The 22,864-nt window shown below is 40.7% G+C and overlaps 1 protein-coding gene across 7 annotated transcripts in view; it reads right to left on the bottom strand.

Annotated features, from left to right (window-relative positions):
• The window catches only part of FARS2 (phenylalanyl-tRNA synthetase 2, mitochondrial), a 371,125-nt gene that overhangs the window by 334,244 nt on the left and 14,017 nt on the right, over window positions 1-22,864 (bottom strand). The window contains exon 1 of one of the 7 annotated variants that reach the window (XM_073332129.2): window positions 500-588. The exons of the other annotated variants lie outside the window; for them this stretch is intronic. Within the exon in view, the coding sequence (XP_073188230.1) occupies window positions 500-523 (24 nt within the window). The 5' untranslated portion in view covers window positions 524-588. Of the gene's footprint in view, window positions 1-499; window positions 589-22,864 lie in introns of those variants that run through there. 7 annotated transcript variants of the gene reach the window in all.

The following is a 22,864-nucleotide window of genomic DNA, read 5'->3' on the forward strand; positions in this document are numbered from 1 at the left end:
ACATTATATACACAGAAACCATGAAACAATACCTCCTCCCACCCCACTCTCCTGCTGGGGTGGGAGGAGGTATTGTTTCATGGTCTCTGTGTATATTAATGTCTTCTGCAGTTTCCACAGTATGCATCCGATGAAGTGAGCTGTAGCTCACGAAAGCTTATGCTCAAATAAATTGGTTAGTCTCTAAGGTGCCACAAGTACTCCTTTTCTTTTTGTGAATACAGACTAACACGGCTGTTACTCTGAAACCTTTCCCACACCAGTCAGCAATAACTTCGGCAGGCACCATTGCAGTACACAGGCTAGCAGCATACGGATCTGAGTGGCTTCAGGACACCACCAGCAGCTGCTCTCTGTGCCTTTGTTACCTTCAGGAGTGAGATATCAGCTAAAATAACCTTCACCTGTGAAAAATGGTGCCATTATTCACTCCCATTAACCTATCCTTATAGTTTCATGCAACCAAACAATTCCCTCACCCCTGGCAGGCCATACTCACCATGGATGGTTCTTTGAGTGGCATGCGCACAAGCACCCCAAAGCATAAGTGTCAATAAGCATGTCTTGTTTAAAACTGTAGGGGAAAAAGCAAAGGGAGTTGAGTCTCAACTTTCACTTTCTGTTGTGACGATACTGACTATGGCACTTCTGCGTGTTTTATCTGCAGCTGCTGCCACTGCGGCCTCAAAAGGTCCCCCTTCCACACCTGTGGATCACCTGAGCCAGATAAGGAAAAAGAAGAGGACTTGGGATGACATGTTCAGTGAGATGCTGCAATCCAGTGCTGCATCAGACCGTGAGCAGAGTGCCTAGAGGGTGAACACTACAGACAGCCTGGAGAAAGAATAAGCAGACAGGAGAAAGGCCCAGGAGACCCAGAGGGAAAAGGAGAGGGAGATACACCAGGGCATAATGGGGCTTCTCTGGTAGCAAGCACAGATACTGCAGACTCTTGTGGATCTACATGTTCAACAGTCACAGGCTCGCCTCCCTTTGCAGTCCATGGAGAACAGCATTACGGCACCTCTCTTCACCCCTCTTCAACATTCCTTGTGGCATCAGGGGCTGCATCCCGACCCCTACCACCCCACTCCTAGGGACATAAGGGACAACTACAGCTTCATATGCACTGACCTGTGAAAGCCGCATTCTTTCCCCTTGTTCTGTTCCATTAATTTATGAAGGTTTTATCGTATTTGCTTTTAAATTGCACAGATTTTTCTTTGCACTGGTTTTGTTATTGAATAAAATCCTATTACCTATATTTTGAAAATGATTAATCTTTATTATTTCACCATATATGCTGCAGAGCGCCTAGCACTGCTGAAAGCACCCACTTACTTGTTACTATACAGTTTGACACAACTTACAGGATCAGCGACAAACACAGTGTAATAATAAATTTACAGCAAACACCTCAAAATTAATAGGTGCATGGACAGTGTTATATTCATCAATGTACAGTACACCAAGCACCACACAATTCTTAACAGGCTCAAAACAGCAGGGCGAGGTAGAGCACAGTATAAAATGCATTACTGTGGCTCACTATTAAACTCTTCTTTCAAAGGCTCCCTCAGCAGCATAAGCTCTTCTAACGGCCCTTGTTTCTGATCATAAAAGAATGTCCCTGCTTGAAGCTTTCTGAACAGTCCAGTGTTCTTAAAGATACATCCGTCATGCACCTTCCCTGACCAGCCCACACTGATGTTGGTGAAGCATCTGCAGTGATTTACCAATGCTTACATAACCATAGAAAAGTAGCCCTTTCTGTTTATGTATTCGGTGGCAAGGTGCTCTGGTGCCAAAATAGGGATTTGTGTGTCATCTGTTGTTCCACAGCAATTTCGGAACCTGATTGCTGCAAATCCACATTGTCAAGAATCACAGTCCTGCATAGCAGGAGACAATTAATGGCCCTGCATGCTTGCATGACAGTGGCCCCTCCAGTGGATTTCCCAACTCCAAAAGGATTTCCCGTTGACTAGTAGCAAACTGGCATTCCAAATTTCCACAGTGCCACTTGCTTCTTTACTCTCAGTGCTGTTCTTATTTTGGTGTCCCTTTGTTAGTGTGCTGGGGTGAACTTGGCACACAGATCCAAGAATGTGGCCTTGTGAATCCAAAAGTCCTGCAGCCACTGCGCATTGTCCCAAGACTGCATGATGATGCGATCCCACCAGTCAGCACTTGTTTCCTCAGGCCCAGAAGCAGCTCTCCACCATCTGCAGTTGCTCCATGAACACCACCAACCACCTTGAACTGGTTCTCGCTATGATTCACAGCAATCCGTCCTCCAAGGAAACATCATGTCTCCCACCAATTTGGTTCTTCTTAAGGCTCTGCAAATACCAGAGGATCATGCATTCTGTGCTTGCAAGACTTATGATAATAGTGCAGAACTGTGCAGATTCCATGTATCTGTCAGAGGATGGGTTGCATAGTTTCTTGGGATTTTTAAAAAAGCACAAAAATAATGGGATATAGATGACAATAGAGGATGGAGACAGCTGTACACTGGGAAGTTGACCTCTTGCTCCAAGTCACACCTGCACAACTCGTTTCTGTCCCACCGTGCATTGCCAAAACTACCCAAAAAGACAGTGTGCTGGACAGTGGCAGGTTGCTCACTGGGATACCTGCCCATGGTGCACCACACTGTGCAATGACGCAAGTATTCCTGGTGAGTATGCACAGAACCAACACAAGGAACCAAGTATGCATGCCCACAAATGAAATACTAACTGTGGAGGCTTTATGTTGATGTCACTTGTATCGACCAAAGTTTGTAGTACAGATGCCCCCTGACTTATGCAATCGTTCCATTCCGGAAAGCCTTGCGTAACTCAAATTTTGCATAAGTCGGAAACGTATACCTGTACATTACGCAAAAATTTCCACAACTCGAAAATTCTATTTCTGACTTATGGAACTTTTTCCGTAAGTGCGAATTTGCGTAAATCGAGTCTTGCGTAACCCGGGGAGCGTCTGTATAGACATGAACTAATTCTTGATTTCTGGAAGCCAATTAACCATGTAATATTTCCAAATCTTCCTACATTGCTTCAGTTAAGGGCCTTGTCCTCACAGATACAAAGAAATTAATCATATCATGCAAATGTCTGGACCAGATAGAATCTCCTGGCTTTCATCTCTTTACACAAAATGAGGAATTTCCTCCCGCCTCTCGTGGGCACCCTCTTTCTGGTTGGGTGTGAGTATGCTTTCCTTGCTGTTCTTACAATGGCGTAGCACCTGCCTCTCATGAGTGCCCTCTGGCCGATGGTAGTTCGGCAGGTCTTCAGTGACTCAGCCCTCTGGCCAAGTCACACATACCGTCCCCTTCTTCCAGGGTATACAGTCACCTAGTATGGGGTCCGTAGCACCAAGGCTTTCTCCCAAGAGGCACAACAGGCGCCCATCTTGGTACCCTCGGTTGGTGGCCTTTCGGCAGCCCTCGCCTGGGCTCAGTCTTCAACCAGACCAGCAGGGCCCATCATGGTACCCTTGCCTGGTCTGGCTAGATTCTGTACTCAGCCAGCCTGCAGTGAGCTCTCCCCAGTCCTGCTGCTCTTCCATCCAGCCAGGCACTCGGTTCTCCCTCTTCAAGCTCCAGGAAGCAACTGACTGCTCTGCCTCTGCTGCTTCCTTTTCTATGGCCCTTCTGGCCCCTGATTGGCCACCTGAAGACTTCTCCTCTGCTCATTTCTGGGGCAGGGTAAGGCACGGCCATAAAGCCTCCAGCAGTGGACCTCTGGACCTAATCCACCCAGTCAGACTCCCCCAGAATTACCCTGGCCTGGGGGGCAGGATGTGCAATATGCAGTTCTGAATCTGTGACATGCTGACTCTGTAACATGCATCTCATAGTCCTACTAGAAATAAAATATTTTTAATGTTGGAATGGGTGCATTCTAAGCTTTCATTGAAACATACAGCATTTACTTCTAAAACCTGTAAATTTCCAAGACATTAGATCCTAAAATCAACATGTTTAGACATTGAAAATATATTCAAGGTAATTTTTAGAGGTTTCTACAGGGTATGTTATAATTGCTTCCTTTTTTCCATATAAAACTGAACTCACAGTAACTAACGCAGTCTGATTTACAAGTGGAGGGAAATGAAAAATAGTACCAATAAAAAAGTATAAAACATTCTAAACTATTCCTAAATTTTTTTTTCCTGTAAAATATATGTTGTATGTTGTATATAGAATACATGACAGTAGAGGTGTGGTATAAAGGTTTTATCAGCAAAAGCTTGGGATGGCCACCTAGTACTCACAGATAGTGAAGGTTCTTTTACTTATGTAGACTATCACAAAAAAGCACCAATAAAACTTTTCTATCACACTATATTTACCATCTATCTATTCTGCTCACTCATGTTTTCTTTATATATTCAAAAATGTGTAGACATACGCATTGTTCTTCACAATTGAAATTTAATATTGTACAACTAAAACTGTGAAGTTCTGGGATTTGAGCTCACAGGAGTTCATGTGGCCTAAACCCCCATGAATTTCACTTTGATTTTTTAATTTTTTTTTTTTTTATTAACAACCTCTCCAAAAAACACAAAGCAAAACTAAGCTGAAACTGCCAAGTTTTGCCTGGCTTCAATTCAAAATGACACTGTTTTATGCGGTCTCTGTCCAAAAACAAACTGACAAAACTCAGTCTAGCATTTTAGATCTCTGTGAAGCTAACCCCTTTGTCAGGTTTGCAGCAAAGCCCAATGCCGGGTAAGATTAGTCTGGTTGGAGGTTTCACTATAAAAACTTCATGTTGCTCAAGTACGCAACTTACTAATGTCCTAGTGAACCAGTTGGAGCCTCACTCAAAGCCCATGTCAATGAGAGCCCGCAGTCAAAGCCGCCACTCTCCAGCCGCCCAGCTCTGAAGGCAATAGCACAGAAGTAAGGGTGGCATGGTATGGGATTGCACCTTTACTTCTGCACAGCTGCTGTTGGGACACTGCTTTCAGAGCTGGGTGCCCAGCCAACAGCCGCAGCTCTCCAGCCACCCAGCTCTGAAGGCAGTGCAGAAGTAAGGGTAGCAATACAATAACCCCTGGGAATAACATTGTGACCCCCCTGCAACTTCCTTTTGGGTCAGGACCCCCAATTTGAGAAATGCTGGTCTCCCCCGGGAAATCTGTAAAGTATAGGGTAAAAGTACACAAAAGACCAGATTTCACGGGCAAAAGACCAGATTTCACGGTCTGTGACATGTTTTTCACGTCCATGAATTCGGTAGGGTCCTACCCATAATGTATCCAAAGTTTTAGCGGATCATATTCTATACCTCTACCGAACACATTAACTCATAGCAGCCAGTTCACCATGTGAGCTGGCAAGGACGGTAGTAATTATTACATATTATACTACTCTTCCAAACACTGTACACACTCAGCATTAAATTTATCATGTGATGTGCTCATAACGTAGTCCATAATTCTTGATTTGCACCTATGCAACATGGGCATAAGTGGATGAAACTCCACTGAAGTCAATGGAGTGATACCTGTAACAATAACCATTTGAATCGATGATTACTGACTTATGTGATGTGACAAGCATATTAGCTTTTGTAACCTAAACCCAGGTCACCCTAGGTGTGCCATATATATGTGACATAATAGCTTGTGGACAGATATTTAAATAAAAGTACAGATATGTACAAGGCATATTATGTGGCCTATATTCCTCACTTCACACAGAACAGTTTATTAGTATTATTATTTACATTACAATAATAGCTAAAAGCCAAACCTAGATCAAGGTCCCACTATATATGCACATAGTCCATGCCCCAAAGATCTTATAGTCTAAATAAACAAAAATGTCAACAGAAGACAGCTAGAGGAAATCATTATACCCGTTTTCCCCTCAGTCTTTTGACAATATCAGTTAATTTATTTTCAAGTATTATCTTTTTAAGATCTTCAACAAAAACCAGAACTTAAAGAAAGAAGCTGGGTTCCTTCCAACTGTTTGCACAGCAAAACTGGTGTTTAACATCTGGGACTATTTAATTCTTGAGTAAATCACAGATTTAGAACTGCTTTCTCCCAAAGCTTGGATTTTTAATATAAGCATGCACTGCACCATGTCAAAGATCAGAGGCCGCTGATTTCCATGTATGACTTCCTCGGTAAAACTCTCCAAATGCCTTGTCGGACTGGGAACAGTTGCACGTCTTCTTCCAAGAGACATTTATTTCAATTTTTGCTCACAGAAGGGTCATGGTAGCCATGATGAGGCTAATATGAGCAAGAGCCTCTTTCATCACCATAAGTCACGACACTGACAATCTACTGTAGAACAAGCAGCAGCCTTCTTCCGTTCTCTCCACCACTACCGCATTGTCTTATTTTCATGACCAGAGTGGTTGATCTTCAGCTTGATGATGTAGCAAGTATCTTATTGATTTCTCATGCACTCCCCCCATTCACCAAGTAGGAATGCTTCTATTAGTGGCTTCCCCATCAACCTCCTCAAGGTGCTCTCAGAAGAGATGATTGCTCTGCAAAGTTCACAATCTGGAGTTCTCATTTTCAATTAACCTGGGCTGGGGCTGGTTAAGCAAGTGGAAGGAAAAAACAATTTCAAGCAGGGGTACTGTACTCTCCTTTTCATTTAGCTTCCCTCTCATATTCAATACCCACTTAACCTTCACACAACTTCAGGGTCAAAACTTGACTAACACTTGATAAATTAAATCCATGGTACAGTATTCTCACACTTGTAGCATCCAAATTAAAAGTACCTCTAAGAATATTTAAGCTAAAACCCATCAAACAAAGGGCAAGCTAGAAACCTGTAATCTATTCATGACTCAGACACTGATTTGCTCTGTACTCTTTGCAAGCCATTTAACTCTCTATATATCAGTTACTGCATCTGTGGAATGGGAATGGGAATAATAAATTTCATTGAGATCTGTGACTGAAAAGTACTATCTACCTTAGTGCAAAATATTGTGGGTGCGGGTTTGTGTACATTACCACAGGGAAAGCAGGGTTTATTGGGTGTCTGGGTACTAACAACAGCAGAACAACACAGCTTTCTAGAGGTGCACTACATGAATAATAATATATGGACAATTAAGCCTTCTTAAGAGTGTGGATTCTATCCCTTGGTTTTGATACATGATGATTAACCAGTGCCTTACAAGGAACGCCTCACCCAGAAACAATGACAGTCTGCACATTCATTCCCCAAGGACACAGTATCACCATAAAGGAATGTGATCAATAGCTAGCAAACTAAGAGGAAAAAATATTGGGGTACTTTCATTTCCACACAGGATAGACCTGAATAAATAAATGTAGTGGAAGACAGTTGTGGTAGGAAATACCTGTTCATTATTTCCTGCAGCTCTAGGTATTAACAGCCATACTCATAAAAAAGAGTAATGGGACTTTTGGCATCAGTACTGTATTTATTTAAATTCTAATCTGAGACACATGACAAGCATCGCTGAGTAGTTTGGGTAACATGCTGCTACATTTATCTATATCCACTGTACTAAAATACACAGGATAAGATTCTGTCCTGCTAGGAAGACAGTAATTATTAAGTGGTCATTTTCTATATTCCATTATACAGTGGGGAAAAATAAAACTTCTATAAAACTTACATAAATGCGATGCACCACTTAAAGTGACCTGGAGACTGTGTTACTGTGATACTTTATCAACCTTTCCCAAAGTGTATGGTGTGTCCTGACCAACTGCTTGTCCAGTGGAGGGATGGGGGAGAGGGGGAGGAGGAAGAGAAATGGAAGTCGTCTTGCAAGCTTCCCCCATGCTGCTCTGTCAACAACATGGAGGGGTTGAAAGGTGACACTACTGATTTCATTTTCCTGAAGAAAGGCTCAGCTTTCAAAAGTTTGGAAAATGCTATTGTAAATTATATATATTTAAGTATCCATTTGCTCAACGTACTAACCACAGAGACCCCTGTATCACATTCTACAATGATGAGACACCACGATCTGGGCAACAGGCCCAATTCTGTCCTCAGTGAGAGTTTTGTCATGGTGTTCAACAAGAGCAAAGACAGACCCACGGTCTTATGAAAACATGTTTGCATTAATGTGGTTGTCACATTATACTCCATATTCTTTGTTAAAATATGCTTCTGGTAGGATAACTAAGGTATGCTTTATGCAAGATAACTCTTGTAAGGTATTATTGGAAAGGTTATAATTTACTGAACATGATTGTCCTATTTGTATGCATGTATCATTTCTGTATCTGAAATTAGGGATATTGACTATGTATCGGTATTTCAACAATGCTACTTTGGGTGACGCCCACTGCTAACACTTAAGGGGGGAGGCGGAAGCTAGGAAACAAAGGACTCCCGCCTTATGCAAATCTTATTTAAGGGTTGGGAGGTAATCCAGGTCATCAATTCTCCCCTGCTACCCCACCCAAGATGACTGCTGGAAACAACTAACACTGAACGGTGGGGAAAGAATTGAACCCAGGCTAGAAGGGCATCTGGCCTGTGAAAATTATTAGAACCACATTTACAGTGAGAACTTGCATGTAAACAGTTTCTTTAGTGTATTAAGATTAGTCTCCATGCTCTGTTTTATTTTCTTAGTAATCTGCCTTGTTCTGTCTGCTACCTCCTTAACTACTTAAAATACGCCTGTTATAGTTAATAAATTTATTTCTGGTTTACAATATAACCCAGTTTATGTGATTTTTAACTGGGGGGCAAGAAGTTGTGTACACCCTCTTCCACATTGAGGGAAGAGGTGAATTTCATACAATTTGGGGTTTGTACTCCAAGGGGGGGTGGACATCTGGGTGCTAGGGCAAGCTCCTTAAACTGAGCCTTCCCAGAGTGGATCTCTGGCTCTCTGTGCAGCTGGGTGTGGCCCTGCCTGTGTTCTTGGCTGGAAAAGGCTGGGGAGCCTAACCCATCAAGGTCAGGTAAAGGGGACCCAGCCTGACAGAACAATCTGACTCAGTGGTGTCCCAGCATACCAGGTGATGTCCCAGGGGGTCCAGCCCATCACAGTGGTAATTCAGGATTCAACCTTTTCTGCTTGACATCATTTACTCTGGAAATAATCGTGCCTGGCTGATGCAAGCATGTGCAACATTATATATAATCTAATCCAAAAGTGAAAAGAAGAAGCCTGTGCCCACGGTGTACTAAAAACTAAAGAGATAATGCCATATGTTATGTGGACTTCTGGAAGTTTTACAATACAATGTTTAAAGGAGAAGCTCTGAGCTAGTTAACTCCATCCCTTGTAATGTTCCTTTACCGTGACTACTGCCTAGTAAATATTTTAAGTTAAGAGAAGAAAATAATGGACTGAATCAATTTCTAATTCTGGACTCAGAATCCTGCATATAACAAGCCACAAATACTGCCATGGAGCACTCAGTTCCTATACACAGAGGTGAGCCTTTACAACACTCAGCAGTTGCAACTGCTGCCAGATCAGGCATGGAATTAAAGTTTTCCGCAGTATTGTATTCATTCTACTTAACCAGAGAATGGTTGTGGTGACATTAAACTGTGCTAGATTACTTAAGAACAGTGTGGAACCGAGGCCTGAAGTACCTCTAACCACCATGCCCTGCCTTTGTGGCATACACATAAAGAAAGGTCAAGTCACAGATTTTGTAATCCAACCAGATTCATCTTCCCTCAAAATGCCCTGACCTATGGTCACCATTCCTTCCGAAATAAGGAGCTGTAGGACATGTATCTGACTCAAGTAGCTGACCACATGTTTTAAATGAGGAGTAATATACCATTTTCTCCATGGTTTCCTCATTTAAATGTTTAAATAAATAATAACTCAAACACCACCTACAGTAGATGCCAACATGTTGTCATAGAAAACTGCCATATAGAATGTAAATCTTGAGTCACATTCAGAAAAAAAATAAAAAGCTCAACATGCTAGTGCCCCCACCCCCATCTCCAACCAGAGAGTGTCAGCAAACAGTGCCAGAAGTGTGAATACGAATGAAGAAAACCAACATTGCTCGACAGGAAGATAAACAGAGTCCTAATTTATTTCTACCAGAATTTCTATAAAGTAAAAACAAACACATTTTCTATGCTACCTCCTTTTTATTTTATTCTCTCTCCCCTACCTCTTTATTATGTACTCTTCCACAGACACATTTAAAGTGCATCTCCACACTGTTTTTTCCCTAGAATCTTTTTAATAATCAAATTATCATTTAAGTATAACCTGTTTCTCTTCTTTTATCATTTCTTTTCTCTTCAAAGTTTTAATTTTATGTGCGTTTCATAATTTTCCTTCCTCACCAGCCACAAAGCACACACACACAAGCTCTCATATTCAGTTTTATTTCCTCACACAGCTAGCATCACCACTTTGCTTAACTTTTCTCTCTCTCTGTGGTCCACTTTACGCAAATTACCTTCTTTCCCTGATGACCTTCTTTACTATCCACTCAAATATTGTGTAGGGTCTTCTTTTCCCTCTACTTTCTGCCACTTCCTAGTTCCTCCTTTCTGAAATGTTGAGCACTGTGGCACGGAATCATTTAAGCATGGGAGTAGTCCCATTGTGTTTTAAATTAAGCACATATTTAAGCTGCTTGTTAGATCAGGACCAGAGCTGCTCAGCACGTTGCAGAACCGAGTCCTTCATTCTAGAATCTAAATAAGGGTTTTTTACCTAATTCTATTGAATGCCTATCTAAAACTATTCATTAAGTGACAATGCACTCACTGAAAAAACAGATTAGAAACAGGACATCACCAGAACACACTCATTGGCTGTTCTCACTTTGAGGACAAGACATTATTTCCAGATTAACTTTTGTTGTTATTGTCCTCCCTACCCTGTCAGCCCTTAAATAGATATCACATAACTAGAGTGAATTTCACACTACTCAGTCTATTCTCCCAGTGTCATAAAACCTACCTTGGAATGCTTCACTACCCATCTTGCAGTTCCAGCTTTATTCTTGGTCCTTCTGTCATTTAACAAACTATGAAAAATCTGCAAGTAATCAGTGATTTCAGAAGAAATGAGAACGTGCAGTTACTTCTCATTCTTAAATAATATCCATGTCTAATGAACAGGTTTTCATTTTTCACCTCTCACATGGGAGGTACAAAAGCTGTAATGCTTTAACACTTCAAAAAGTTAATTGAAAACCATACAACCCATTTTATCATCACACCATAAACTTTAATAGCAGTGTTTTCCATTATAATACATATGTTTAAGTAGCTGTGCATGAACACCATAAACTGTCACTAATTATTTCAGAGAAAGTACCTCTAAAGTTATAGAACTACAAAGAGTGCTGACACACCCAAGATTTTGATAGAAGGTGAACTTCAAAGGTAAGAAAAATCAATTGGTTTGGGTCTCTTTTTTGCTTCTTTCTGGTGTATAAAAAAGACAAACGGAAAAGTATTTTTAATGAGGTTTTTTCCTACGACTTTTTTTAACCTTAGAAATAGCCGTAATATAAATGTTTGCCTTCTCTGTTTTTGCTGGAGGTCTCACTGGAGGACCAGAAAATGAGGTGGGAGCTTGCTCAGCCCTCCATTGGGTCCTGATTCAGGAAAATACTTAGGCACATAATTAACTCAATCCAGCACAAGCTTGAAGTTAAGCACATGATTATATGTGCTTCCTGTTGCCAGCTCTCACAATTTTACTGAGAGTCTCATAATATCTGGTGTTTTACTTAAATCCCCAGCTCCTGGAGTTACGGGATAACATGAGAATCTCATCTTAAGTGTGTTTTTTTTTTTTGTAAGCCCTTGGCGTTGTGAAGAAAGGCTTGAAATACGAACACTAAATGTTTAAAAAGCAGAAGGCAAATAAAAAGACCCAAAATGTATTATTTTTTAAATCTCATGATTTTTAGGGGCCTGACTCGTGATTTTTGAATGCTTGGGGTTTGTACCTCTGGGATACTTTCCTGAAATGGGACCTTGTCTTGAAAAATAAATAGGAATGACAATTTACAGCAGTCAGCAACATCAATCACTAGACTTAAGGCTGTGCACTTGGACTTTCAGAAAACCTCTGACAAGGTTCCTCAGCAAAGGCTCATAAGCAAACTAAGCAGTCATGGGATGACAAGGAAGGTCCTCCCATGGACCAGTAACTGGTTAAAAGATAGGAAACAAAGGACAGAAATAATGGTCAGTTTTCACAGTGGAGAGAGGTAAATAGTGCCCCCCCCTGCACCCCGCCCAGGACCTAGGACCAGTGCTGTTCAACATCTTCATAAATAATCTGAAAAAAAGGATACATAGTAAGGTGGAAAGTTTGCAGATGATACTAAATTACTCAAGATAGCTGGGTTCAAAGCTGGCTGTGAAGAGTTACAAAGAGATCTCACTAAACTGGGTGACTGGGCAAGAAAATGCCAGGTGAAATTCAATGTTGATAAATGCAAAGTAATGCATATTGGAAAACATAATCCCAACTATACATACAAAATGATAGGTTCTAAATTAGCTGTAACCACTCAAGAAAGATACCTTGGAGTCATCGTGGCTAGTTCTCTGCAAACATTTGCTCAATGTGCAGCAGCAGTCAAATAAGCAAACAGAATGTTAGGAACCATTAGGAAAGGGATAGATAATAAGACAGAAAATATCATAATGCCACTATATAAATCCATTGTACACCCACACTTTGAACCCTGTGTGCAGTTCTGGTCACTTCATCTCAAAAAAAAGATGTATTAAAATTGGGAAAAGCACAGAAAAGTGCAACACAAATGATTAGGGGAATGGAACAGCTTCCATATGAGGAGAGATTATAAAGACTGGGACTGTTCATCTTGGAAAAGAGATGACTGAGGGGAAATATGATAGAGATTTATAAAATCACCAATGGGGAGGAGAAACTGAATAGGGAAGTTTTATTTATCCCTTTACATAACACATGAGCTAGGAGTCATTAAATGAAATTAATATGCAGCAGGTTTAAAACAAACGTAAGGAAGTACTTCTTCACACAACACAGTCAACTGGTGGAACTCATTGCCAGGGGATGTTGTAAAGTCCAAAAGTATAACTGGATTCAAAAGAGAATTAGACAATTTATGGAGGTTAGTTCCATCAACAGCTATTAGCCATAATGGCTAGGGGTGTAATCCCATGCTCTGGGTGTCCCTAAACATCTGACTGCCAGAAGCTGGACTGGATGAGAGAGGGTGGATCACTTGATGAAATGAAAAATAAGATGTGATTCTTACTAGAGTCATAGGCTGAAAAGCTCAGATGTAAATAAAAGACTAAGATGTTCTCAAAGATTCATGTCATGATTCTAGTTCAGACCCATTACAGAGGAAGAAGAAAGTCAAAGTCTGAATCCAAACTTCTCCACAGTTTACAAGCAGGCGGGAATACTTAGCAAACATGACAGAAGAACTTACAGCAAACTAGTGAAAAACAGACTCATTTCAAACCCAATCCTGAAATACTTAGGTATATGCTTAAGTAGTCCCACTGAAATTCACATGCTTAAAGTTAAGCACACATATAAGTGTTTGCAGGTACAGAGCTTTAATGTTTAAGCCAGGGCTCGTTTAACATTTCTCTCTTTATGGAAGATTTTCTTGAAGGCAAGGGAAAATGTAATTTGTTTGCACTGACATTGAGAAAAATACCACTGGGGATCAAGCTGAGTACAACTAAATTGATATAGTTTTCCACCACAAATGATATACCATTGCAGTCAGTACTGAAGTCTGTTTACCATAGTTTAAACTTAAATCTCTACAAAGCATTCAAACAGAACAAGTTTGCAGAGAAAGACGCAGTTATTAGGAGTTCACAGGTAGAATACATCATTCACCGAGGGCATATTTGTCGGCAGAAAAGTTGCAAAACGCAATAAAAACCCTCTAAAAGGTAAATATCTATAAATTTCACACTTGATTACCCAGTAGCTGTAACTGCTGACAACTTACTGTGGTTTACATCAGTTCCCAAGGGTCTCAAGCCACTGCTGATTGAACAGATTACAGTGATCTACTGTTAGTATAAGCCCCTAGGTAGGCATTATGATACGGTTAAAAAAAAAACAAAAAACAAAACCTGTAAAACTGTAATTCCACTGAACCCTTTATCTCTTCAAACCTGTCTTCTGACATTTACCATAGCCGTTTCTGCACTGCTGACAATGGCTATTTGTTAAAAAACTGCAGTGGAAACAAACATCAGGATACATATGAAGAGAAGAATGAGTAACTGAATACAGCAAATGTGGTGGGGTGTATTGACCCAATCCTTGGAGTGGCATGGAAGGAGTTAACCCTTCTGCTGGCTGCTGTTATTTGTAACCAGTGTAAAAGACAGATGTCATATGACCACGGCAAGAAACAAAAAGCAGGCCTGTCACTCAGTTTGGGGAGGCTAGGGGATGAGAAAGATCTGATTTAGGGCTCTCCATAGGTCTGAACCGGGACCAGGAGAGATGCCCAGAGGGAACTGGGGGCAAGAGCCCAGGAAAGGGCTATTGGGAGACTTAGGAGAGGAACAGGAGGATCAGGACTTTCCAGAGTCTCCCAGCAAGGTTCTAAAGAAATTACAGGCATGAGAGAGCAAGTGTGTGCGCACAAAAGAACTAGTTCCTGAAGCCTTGACACAAGGGTAATTGGGAAGGAAGCCTGGGGAAGGGAGCAAATGGACTTCTTGACACAAGGGAAATTAAGATTTAAGAAGAACTAAAACGACCTGGGATACCCTGCTCTAATATTAAGTGCTGAGTACCTTTATATTACGTTCCAATAAACAGCCCCAAGAAAGGGGAACCTACACTGCGACATGTGGAGTGGGCACACTTTGTGGTACCAATAGAGAGGAAATTAAGATGCTGACATTCAGACAGAATCAGGGTAAGCCAACCATCACACACAACCTGAAGTGAGTCTGAGAGAAGCTTCAAAATAAATTGTGTTATATACAAGCAACTAATAGGTTAACACTTGTCCTGCTGAAATCAACAACAAAACTCCCATTGATTTCAATGGGTGCAGGAGCAGGACCCAAGCTAATGCAGTCACAAGAATCAGACAATTTAATTACAGTTCTCTTTTCCTTTTGTGTGGAGAGTACAACAGTCTCATTATATGGATGCAAAACATACATGACCAAATTCTCCAGCTATTCCTGTTTGAAACTAGGTAATTCACACAAGACTTATATAATATTAATTATACTCCTTTGATTAAGAAAATCAAAACAGATGTGGAAAAAAAGGTCAAAATATAAAATTTCATGGTTGGGCAAAACTGCAGCAGTTAAAATGAATAACTTACCCTGAATTAACTTCCTTTTCCAAACACTTCAGGTTTTAGTCCAGGGAGTCTCTTAGATAATGGCAATCCCTGAGAAAAAATTTCATTTGGGAAAATAAGAAACCCAGGGTTAAGCAATCTACTTTACAAAGGCCATGGCAAAAGAGATGATTGGCTTTGCCAAACATTAAGCACTATTACAAAAAACAGTCAGACTAGAAACCTGATGGATAACACCAAATCCTAATTAGCACTCAGTAAAAATAGAACAATTAGGCATTTAACCTATTGTTAGCTCCCCTCTTGAAAATGTCTGCAATATTAAGCTTTTATCCTTTTTCCTCCTATCTATTTTCCTTATTTTAATATCTGAATTTCAAGTTTGATGTTGACTATTGTTGAAGGGGTTTCTCCATCCTTAGTATTCAAAAAAAGTTTCCAAATTTCTTTATATCAGTCAATAGTTTGAAGGGAGTCACTCCCCTTCCGCCACCTTGCTATGGTAATTCTAGAAGAACTAGGAGATGAGTGATCAGTTCTTTGGGCTTTTGTAAGACACAGAGTTTTCAGGACAATCTAGTAAAAATACTAGGACAGAAATTTGGACTTAACATGAGATAATGAAAGAGTTTAACTGACATTATCAACTGATATGAAAGAAGAGGAAGAGTAGGAGAGCATCAATCCCAGTATGTGATCAAGACCACAAAGTTGAAGAAAGTGACTGGTAGCAAGCCTCCTCAATACAACATTAGGGATTTACACAGACCAATTTAGAATTGCGTGTTTGTGTATATACCAAGTATTTTTATTTAAATTGTAGAACAAGCTTTATAAGATTTCTGTTTAAAAGAATGATCTTCATAAATAGAATTCAAAAAAGAAGAAAAATAGGTAATTCACATTTTTTGTTATATTTGAATAATAAACCCTGATTAAAAAAAACAGTCAACCTAATGCTAAATTGAGTCAACCAGACAATCCACTTTATGGACTATTTATTGAAAAGGCATCAACCTTTGTCTGAGAAAGAAAACTATTTACCTGGTTGAAAAATTCACACTCACGACTTTGAGAAAGGTGTGGGTTGATGCTACACAATTAGCACTCATATTTTCTTATATTTCTACACTGCACATTCACAATATCGGATTTTCCTTATAAACATGACTTATTCCCCTCAGAGAAGAAATGCATTGTTGAATGGACTTATACAAGTGTCTTTAAATTATGTGTGGTACATCACTTTTGAATGAAAATCTGATATTTTCATGCTCTCTTGTGACCACCAGCTAAAAGGTGAAAGCAAACCTGGAGAATGAATTTCAGTGCGGTTGAGTGTCATGCATGACATCACGAGGGCAATCTGGGGCAGATAAACCCAGAAACAGAATACAGAAAATCACACAAAAACAAGATCTCCATGTGCCCTATAAACACCAAGCACACAAAGACTCTACATTAGTCTCCAGTGAAAGTTCCCTTGGTGACTTTGGAATGATGAGCACCCAAAGAACCTAGGCAAGCAGCAAAAAAAGCCAGCAGATGGTTCTAAATGAGAATAAAGACAGGTGACTAACTAGTCTGAGAGGTATAAAAATAAAGTTGGAGCACTGCCGTGGTGTTATCATTTTTTGTAGAGCCACCTGGAGGTGTTGCGGGCTTATCTCTGAATGCCAAAAATGAGTAGTGCCCATCTGGCTAACCCTAATAAATTTCCTTCCTTCATTACGAGACTATAAAAGAATAGAATTCCCTTAGCTCTACTCAAATGCTTTCAGCAGATCTATTTCTTTAAAATATTTATATGGGTCAGGCAGGGCTTCACAACAATTTCCTTTAAGTACAATAATGCCATAAGTTCACATTTGGAAGCACATACCATATCAGTAGCAATAATAATTAGTAACTGTAGGAAGCATCAACATTTAATTTTTTAAACACAGAACTTTGGATTTATATTTCCAAAACGATCTTAGGAGGATATGGTTAGCCAGTTCAAAGGACTAATGGTAATTCTCTGCACTACTACATAGGATGCACAGCTCAGGAAATCTGCCACATTCATGGAGGAGGATAGACCATGTACAAACCAAGAGAAGAATGAGCCCATAAGAATGTGTTGTTACTCAGTTCTCTATACTCCCTACCTCCTATAAATCTTAGTTTAAATTGTACAATCAATATTTCTATGCATTTCTCCCAAGCAGTTTTCACTTGTGCAACTGACACTAACATAAAAGATGGCCATAAACGTCACTGATCTTAATGAATCACGGGTGTTGTTTTTCCACAAAGATAAATGTATTTTTCAACAAATTTTTCTTGTGTGTTGGATACACATAGATTTTTCACTGACTTTAAGCTTGTACTGTATGCCCTCTCTTTCCGTTATATTTATGACCATGCAAGGATGTTTCTAATCATAATTACTGCTGGAGTTCCCCTAGGTCTTCCTGAGAGTACCCCAGCAAAGTAAATCCTTACAATATGTAGTCTTGTTCTACAAAGGTGTTTGTTTATTAGAGCTCCCTTTCCCAATATCAGCCATACATCTGCTTTCTGGGTAAAATGTTAAGTTTAGGGCCTTCTCCTGCTTAAATCAATGTCAAAACTCCCATTGACTTCAGTCACGTTAATATTAAGAGTACGCCCTTGCTCCCTAACTCAGATATATCATTTTGGCACTAGAGGATGTGAAGTTACCAGGGGCGGACAAGTCCCATTAATTAAATCACACATCAACCAAACATTCTATCTACAAGAGCAGTTCACAAATGGATTTTTGTGGGGTGGTTGGTTTTGTTTGTTTTTTCACCCAAAATGGCTTTCATTTTCATCAAAAGTTTTCTACAATTGTTTGGATTTTCATTAAAAAACCTCAAACCTGAAAATGGTGGTTTTTTTTTTTTTTTAGCCAAAAAGTGAAAAAAGAGGTAGGCCGAGGAGGGGTAGGAGGGTTGGCTGGGCAACTCCACAGTGATGACTTTTCCACCTAGGACAAATTACTTTTCTAAAAGAGATTACACTGGGGGAGTAACCTATGCTTAAACTGCACTGAATTTGTCCCATTAACTAATTAAGGTAACAATCATCATAATAATAGATATTTCAGTTATTCGGTGATTTTCATCTGTTAATCCCAAAGCACTTTATAAAGGAAAGTATGTATCATTGGGGGAAATTTTCAAAGGCACAAAGGGCACTTAGGTGCATGACTCCTATCCCAATGGAAATTGGGTGCCTAACTTCCATTTGTGGCTTTGAAAATCTCCTCTGTTATCTCCATCCCACAGCTGGAAAAAACAAAGCATGGCGAGGTGAAAAAGTTTGCCAAGGTAACACATTAGGTAATGACAGAGACCAGAATAGAACACAGCTCGCTTGACTCCTACTGTCCTGTCCATTTGGCCACATCGCCTCAAGGTAGTGTCAAGGTAATTCTTATTGCTCACTTCAGCAGCTACTAGAACCCCAGTGAATTAAACAATTAAATTAAACAATATATTGCTGTTTTGTTTTATCCTCATCTGACACCGAAACACTGGCCTGTAGGCACGCACTCAAGTCCCTTACTTCTCTACCCCATGCTTAACAGAAACAGAATTTTCATTTTTTAAAAGTTCATAATTTGAACTAAAACATAAAAGCAAGTGAGAAATTAATTATTTGCCTTCCCTGCCCACCTCCTAAAAACACATGCAAAACTAGAACTGATATAAGCTAATCAGAATTCAGAGAGAGAAGAAACCAACTAGGTCACCTAATCTATCCTTCATGCTAATCCTAAATTGTTCCCTAAAGTAGGGGTTCTCAACCTTTTTCTTTCTGAGGGCCCCCCCAAACATGCTATAAAAATTCCATGGCCCACCTGTGCCGCAACAACTGTTTTTCAGTAAATTAAAAGCTAGGGCCAGCATTAGGGGGTAGCAAGCAGGGCCCCATGACGTAGGAGGGCCACATGAAGCTAAGTTACCCGAGCTTTAGCGTCAGCCCCGGGCAGCAGATCTCAGGATTCGGCTTTCTGCCCTGGGCCCCAGTGAATCTAATGCTGGCCCTGCTCTCTGGTTTATTTTGACTGACCCCCAGAAACCTACTCGCAGCCTCTGGGGGGGCTCAGACCCTGATTGAGAACTGCTGCCCTCTAAAGCATGTGAAAATATTTTTGTGTTATCACATGACCCCCAAAATCACTGCAAATTGATAGACATTCACATATCATAGTGGTTAGCGTGCATATCTTTTTATTTTGAAAGATAATGTCTTTCTCAGAAATAACATATGCTCCATGCTATATGGCAGTTAAGATTTTTTTAAACTTGTCTCCTTAATTCAAACTGAACTACTCATCTTCCAAATGTGGTGTTATGTTTCTCATGATAATCTAAATAAGAAACAGAAAAAAAATTACAGCACTACTCAGGATCAATGTAAGCTGCTCTCTGGTGAATGCACACACAATTCAATGGGCATTTTGTATTAGAGGACTCCCTTTTTACCCTTAGGCAAGAACATCACAGGATAAATTATATTTAACTCTCAGTATTTCTGTTTATAGTATGTATGTTGTTGCTTTGCTCTTGGATAAGCTTAATAAAACAGGGAACCATTTCAGCATCTGAGACTTGTCTCTTGGTTTGGAGTTGTTTTTTTGAGAGGTCAGATATAACTTCAGTATGGAAAATTCCTAACTATTAATAAGTGGTCAAGAATAAAATCACATTATTTAGCTGCCCCCTCTTTTAGCATAAAATAGCTCTTTGTGTCAGTGAAATACTGCCACATGTGACTTAATAGTGTCCCTGGTTAATTTTTAATCAGCAAACAATACAAAAAATAGATGTAGACATACACTAACCTAAATTTAAAGTAAGCACAGCCGTTGGATATTTCTAGCTATGTTGTAATATCATAGGAATATAAATATGTTCCATTTAGAGTTGCCAGCCATTATTCCACCTACACAGATGGTAATTTTCACCTTTAATTGGGCCACCAGAAAAGAAACTTACCAGCAAACCAAAAGCTTGCCCCTAATTAAATCACATGTATAAGGGCCACATCCAAAGTCCACTGCAGTCAATTAAAAGACTCCTATTATCTCAATTAAACTTTTAAAACACCATTGAATTTATCATCTATCCAATTTTTATTCACATTTGGATTTTTTCACATTTGGATTTTCATTAATGGTGACAAAGGTTAAGAATCAAGACATCATTTAGTTTCAGAACCTTAAAAATAGGGGAGATTCAGTTCTCACTGCGGTATTTCTGTGGGTTTGTCAGTTCTTGACATGGCTACCTGGTTACTTAGACAATGTCTACACTACCACAGAATCGACGCTGCTGTAATCGATGCACCAGGTGTTGATTTAGCAGGTCTTGTGAAGACCCACTAAATCGACAGCAGAGCACTCTCCAGTTGACTCCAATACTCCACCGGGAACAAGAGGAATCACAGAATCAGAGAATATCAGGGTTGGAAGGGATCTCAGAAGGACATCTAGTCCAACCCCCTGCTCAGAGCAGGACCAGTCACCAACTAAATCATTCTAGCCAGGGCTTTGTCAAGCCTGACCTTAAAAACCTCTAAGGAAGGAGATTCCACCACCTCCCTAGGTAACCCATTCCAGTGCTTCACCACCCTCCTAGTGAAAAAGTTTTTCTTAATATCCAACCTAAACCTCCCACACTGCAACTTGAGACCATTACTCCTTGTTCTGTCATCTGGAGTAAGGTAAGTTGAAGGGAGAGCGTCTCCCATTGACCCAGCACGGTGTAGACACTGCAGTAAATCAACCTAAGCTACGTCGATTCCAGGTACATTATTCACAAAACTGGAGTAGCGCAGCTTAGGTTGACTTACCATGGTACTGTAGACATAGCCTTAGGGTCTGAACCAATGCCTATTCAAGTCAACACAAAGGTTCCCATTGACTTGAACGGGAATTGTATTGAAACTCTAGTTAAATCTCTGTTTAGGCATTCAGCACCACCAGTATCTGTTACCAACCAGCAGACAACAGTGTCAAAGCCTAATGAGCATTGCATAGGAAATTCATACCAAAACACTGTTGTTTTTTAAATGAAAAAAGAGACTTAGCTATGTGAGCACAGCAATTGTCAACTTGTGACAGGAATGAGGTTGTTTTTGTCTAAAACCTTGTATCCCATCTACACTAGGCCATGATATAAATCGAAAAGAGGTGTTTAAATACACTTCCAACAAAACTTTATAAAACAGTTTGGCTGACCAGTGTGCATCTCCCCACACTCCAGGAAAATATCAAAAACGTTGAGGGGAAAAGAATGCCTTCTCTGTTGTATTGTCTCCTCTCTCCTCACGATATAAGGATGACTGTCAACTGGAACTCCAGAAAGGGTTGGAGGTGGAGGTGGGGCAAGGGTAAAAAACAGAGGAGATGCTTCTTTCATCTGAGAACCCAGAGCACCAAGGGAAAAACTCAGGAGGAGAAAATACTGCTACATCCTGTATTATGTCACTCTTGGTCTCCTCTTCAGCAGCTACTCAGAAGAACAGAAGCCAATGGCTATGCAGCTGCAGTAAGGACAAAGCTGCCAGACAGACAGGCACTAGCAGAGAAGTAGCTGTTCCTAAAGGTTCCTGTCTCCATGAAGGAGGCAAGTGCTTTCATCAGAGATTCTTGAGATCCACAATGACAAAAAGTGAAGTGACTTCCAAGCTCTTCTTCCCCCAATCCTCATCTCATGGCAAAGAGAATAGTGGTAAATTCTGAAAGAACCTTGCACTATTTTCCTCCTGCTTAGCCCTCGTCACAGGTCCGATGCTCTGGAACTGCTCTGTAGGAAGCCAGACAGGACTCTGGGGTAGCGTGACTCCCCTCATGGCATGCTGTCCAGGGCAAGAAGCCTTTTCGGCTATGGCCTTCCTAGATCTGACCTCAGAGCACTCAGCACCCCTGTTCTCACCATGCACTTCCTGCAGCGGGTCCACCTGGATGAGACCCTTAGGGAAACTGGAAGGGCCCTGCACCCCAACTTCGCAGTTAGCAGTGACTCAGCCAGCGTGTAAACCAGAAGGTTTATTAGTGGACAGGAACACAGTGTAGAACAGAGCTTGTCAGAACAGAAAGCAGGACCATTCACCAAAGACCATCTTGGGGGGACCTAGGGCCTGGTGTCCCCTCTTACTCCCCAACAGGAGACTGACCTGCTTCCAGCGGCCCGACCTCCAACATGCCCATTGCCTCTCTTCCAGTCTTTGTCTTGCATTCTGGGCAATGAGTCACCTGGTCGCATCCACCTCCTAGTTCTCAGGTTACGAAGGGCACCGTCCATTGCTTATATGCAGGCAGCTTGAGCAGCCTCACCTGCCCCTGGGGGTCTCAGCAAAAGTCACACACCCTTATTCCCACCACCTAGGCATTGGTGTAATATACCAGGAAACTGACCTACACGCAGTATTCATACAAAACAGTAAGACTCACATACACACAACACAACAAGGGGGAAAACACCTTCATCACACCCTCTCCTGTGAGTGTTTCTGCATGCAGAGGTGATCCAGCCCAACATTAAGGCCTTCT

Source organism: Lepidochelys kempii, chromosome 2 (assembly GCF_965140285.1).
Source record: "Lepidochelys kempii isolate rLepKem1 chromosome 2, rLepKem1.hap1, whole genome shotgun sequence".
Classification (NCBI taxonomy): Eukaryota; Metazoa; Chordata; order Testudines; family Cheloniidae; genus Lepidochelys; species Lepidochelys kempii.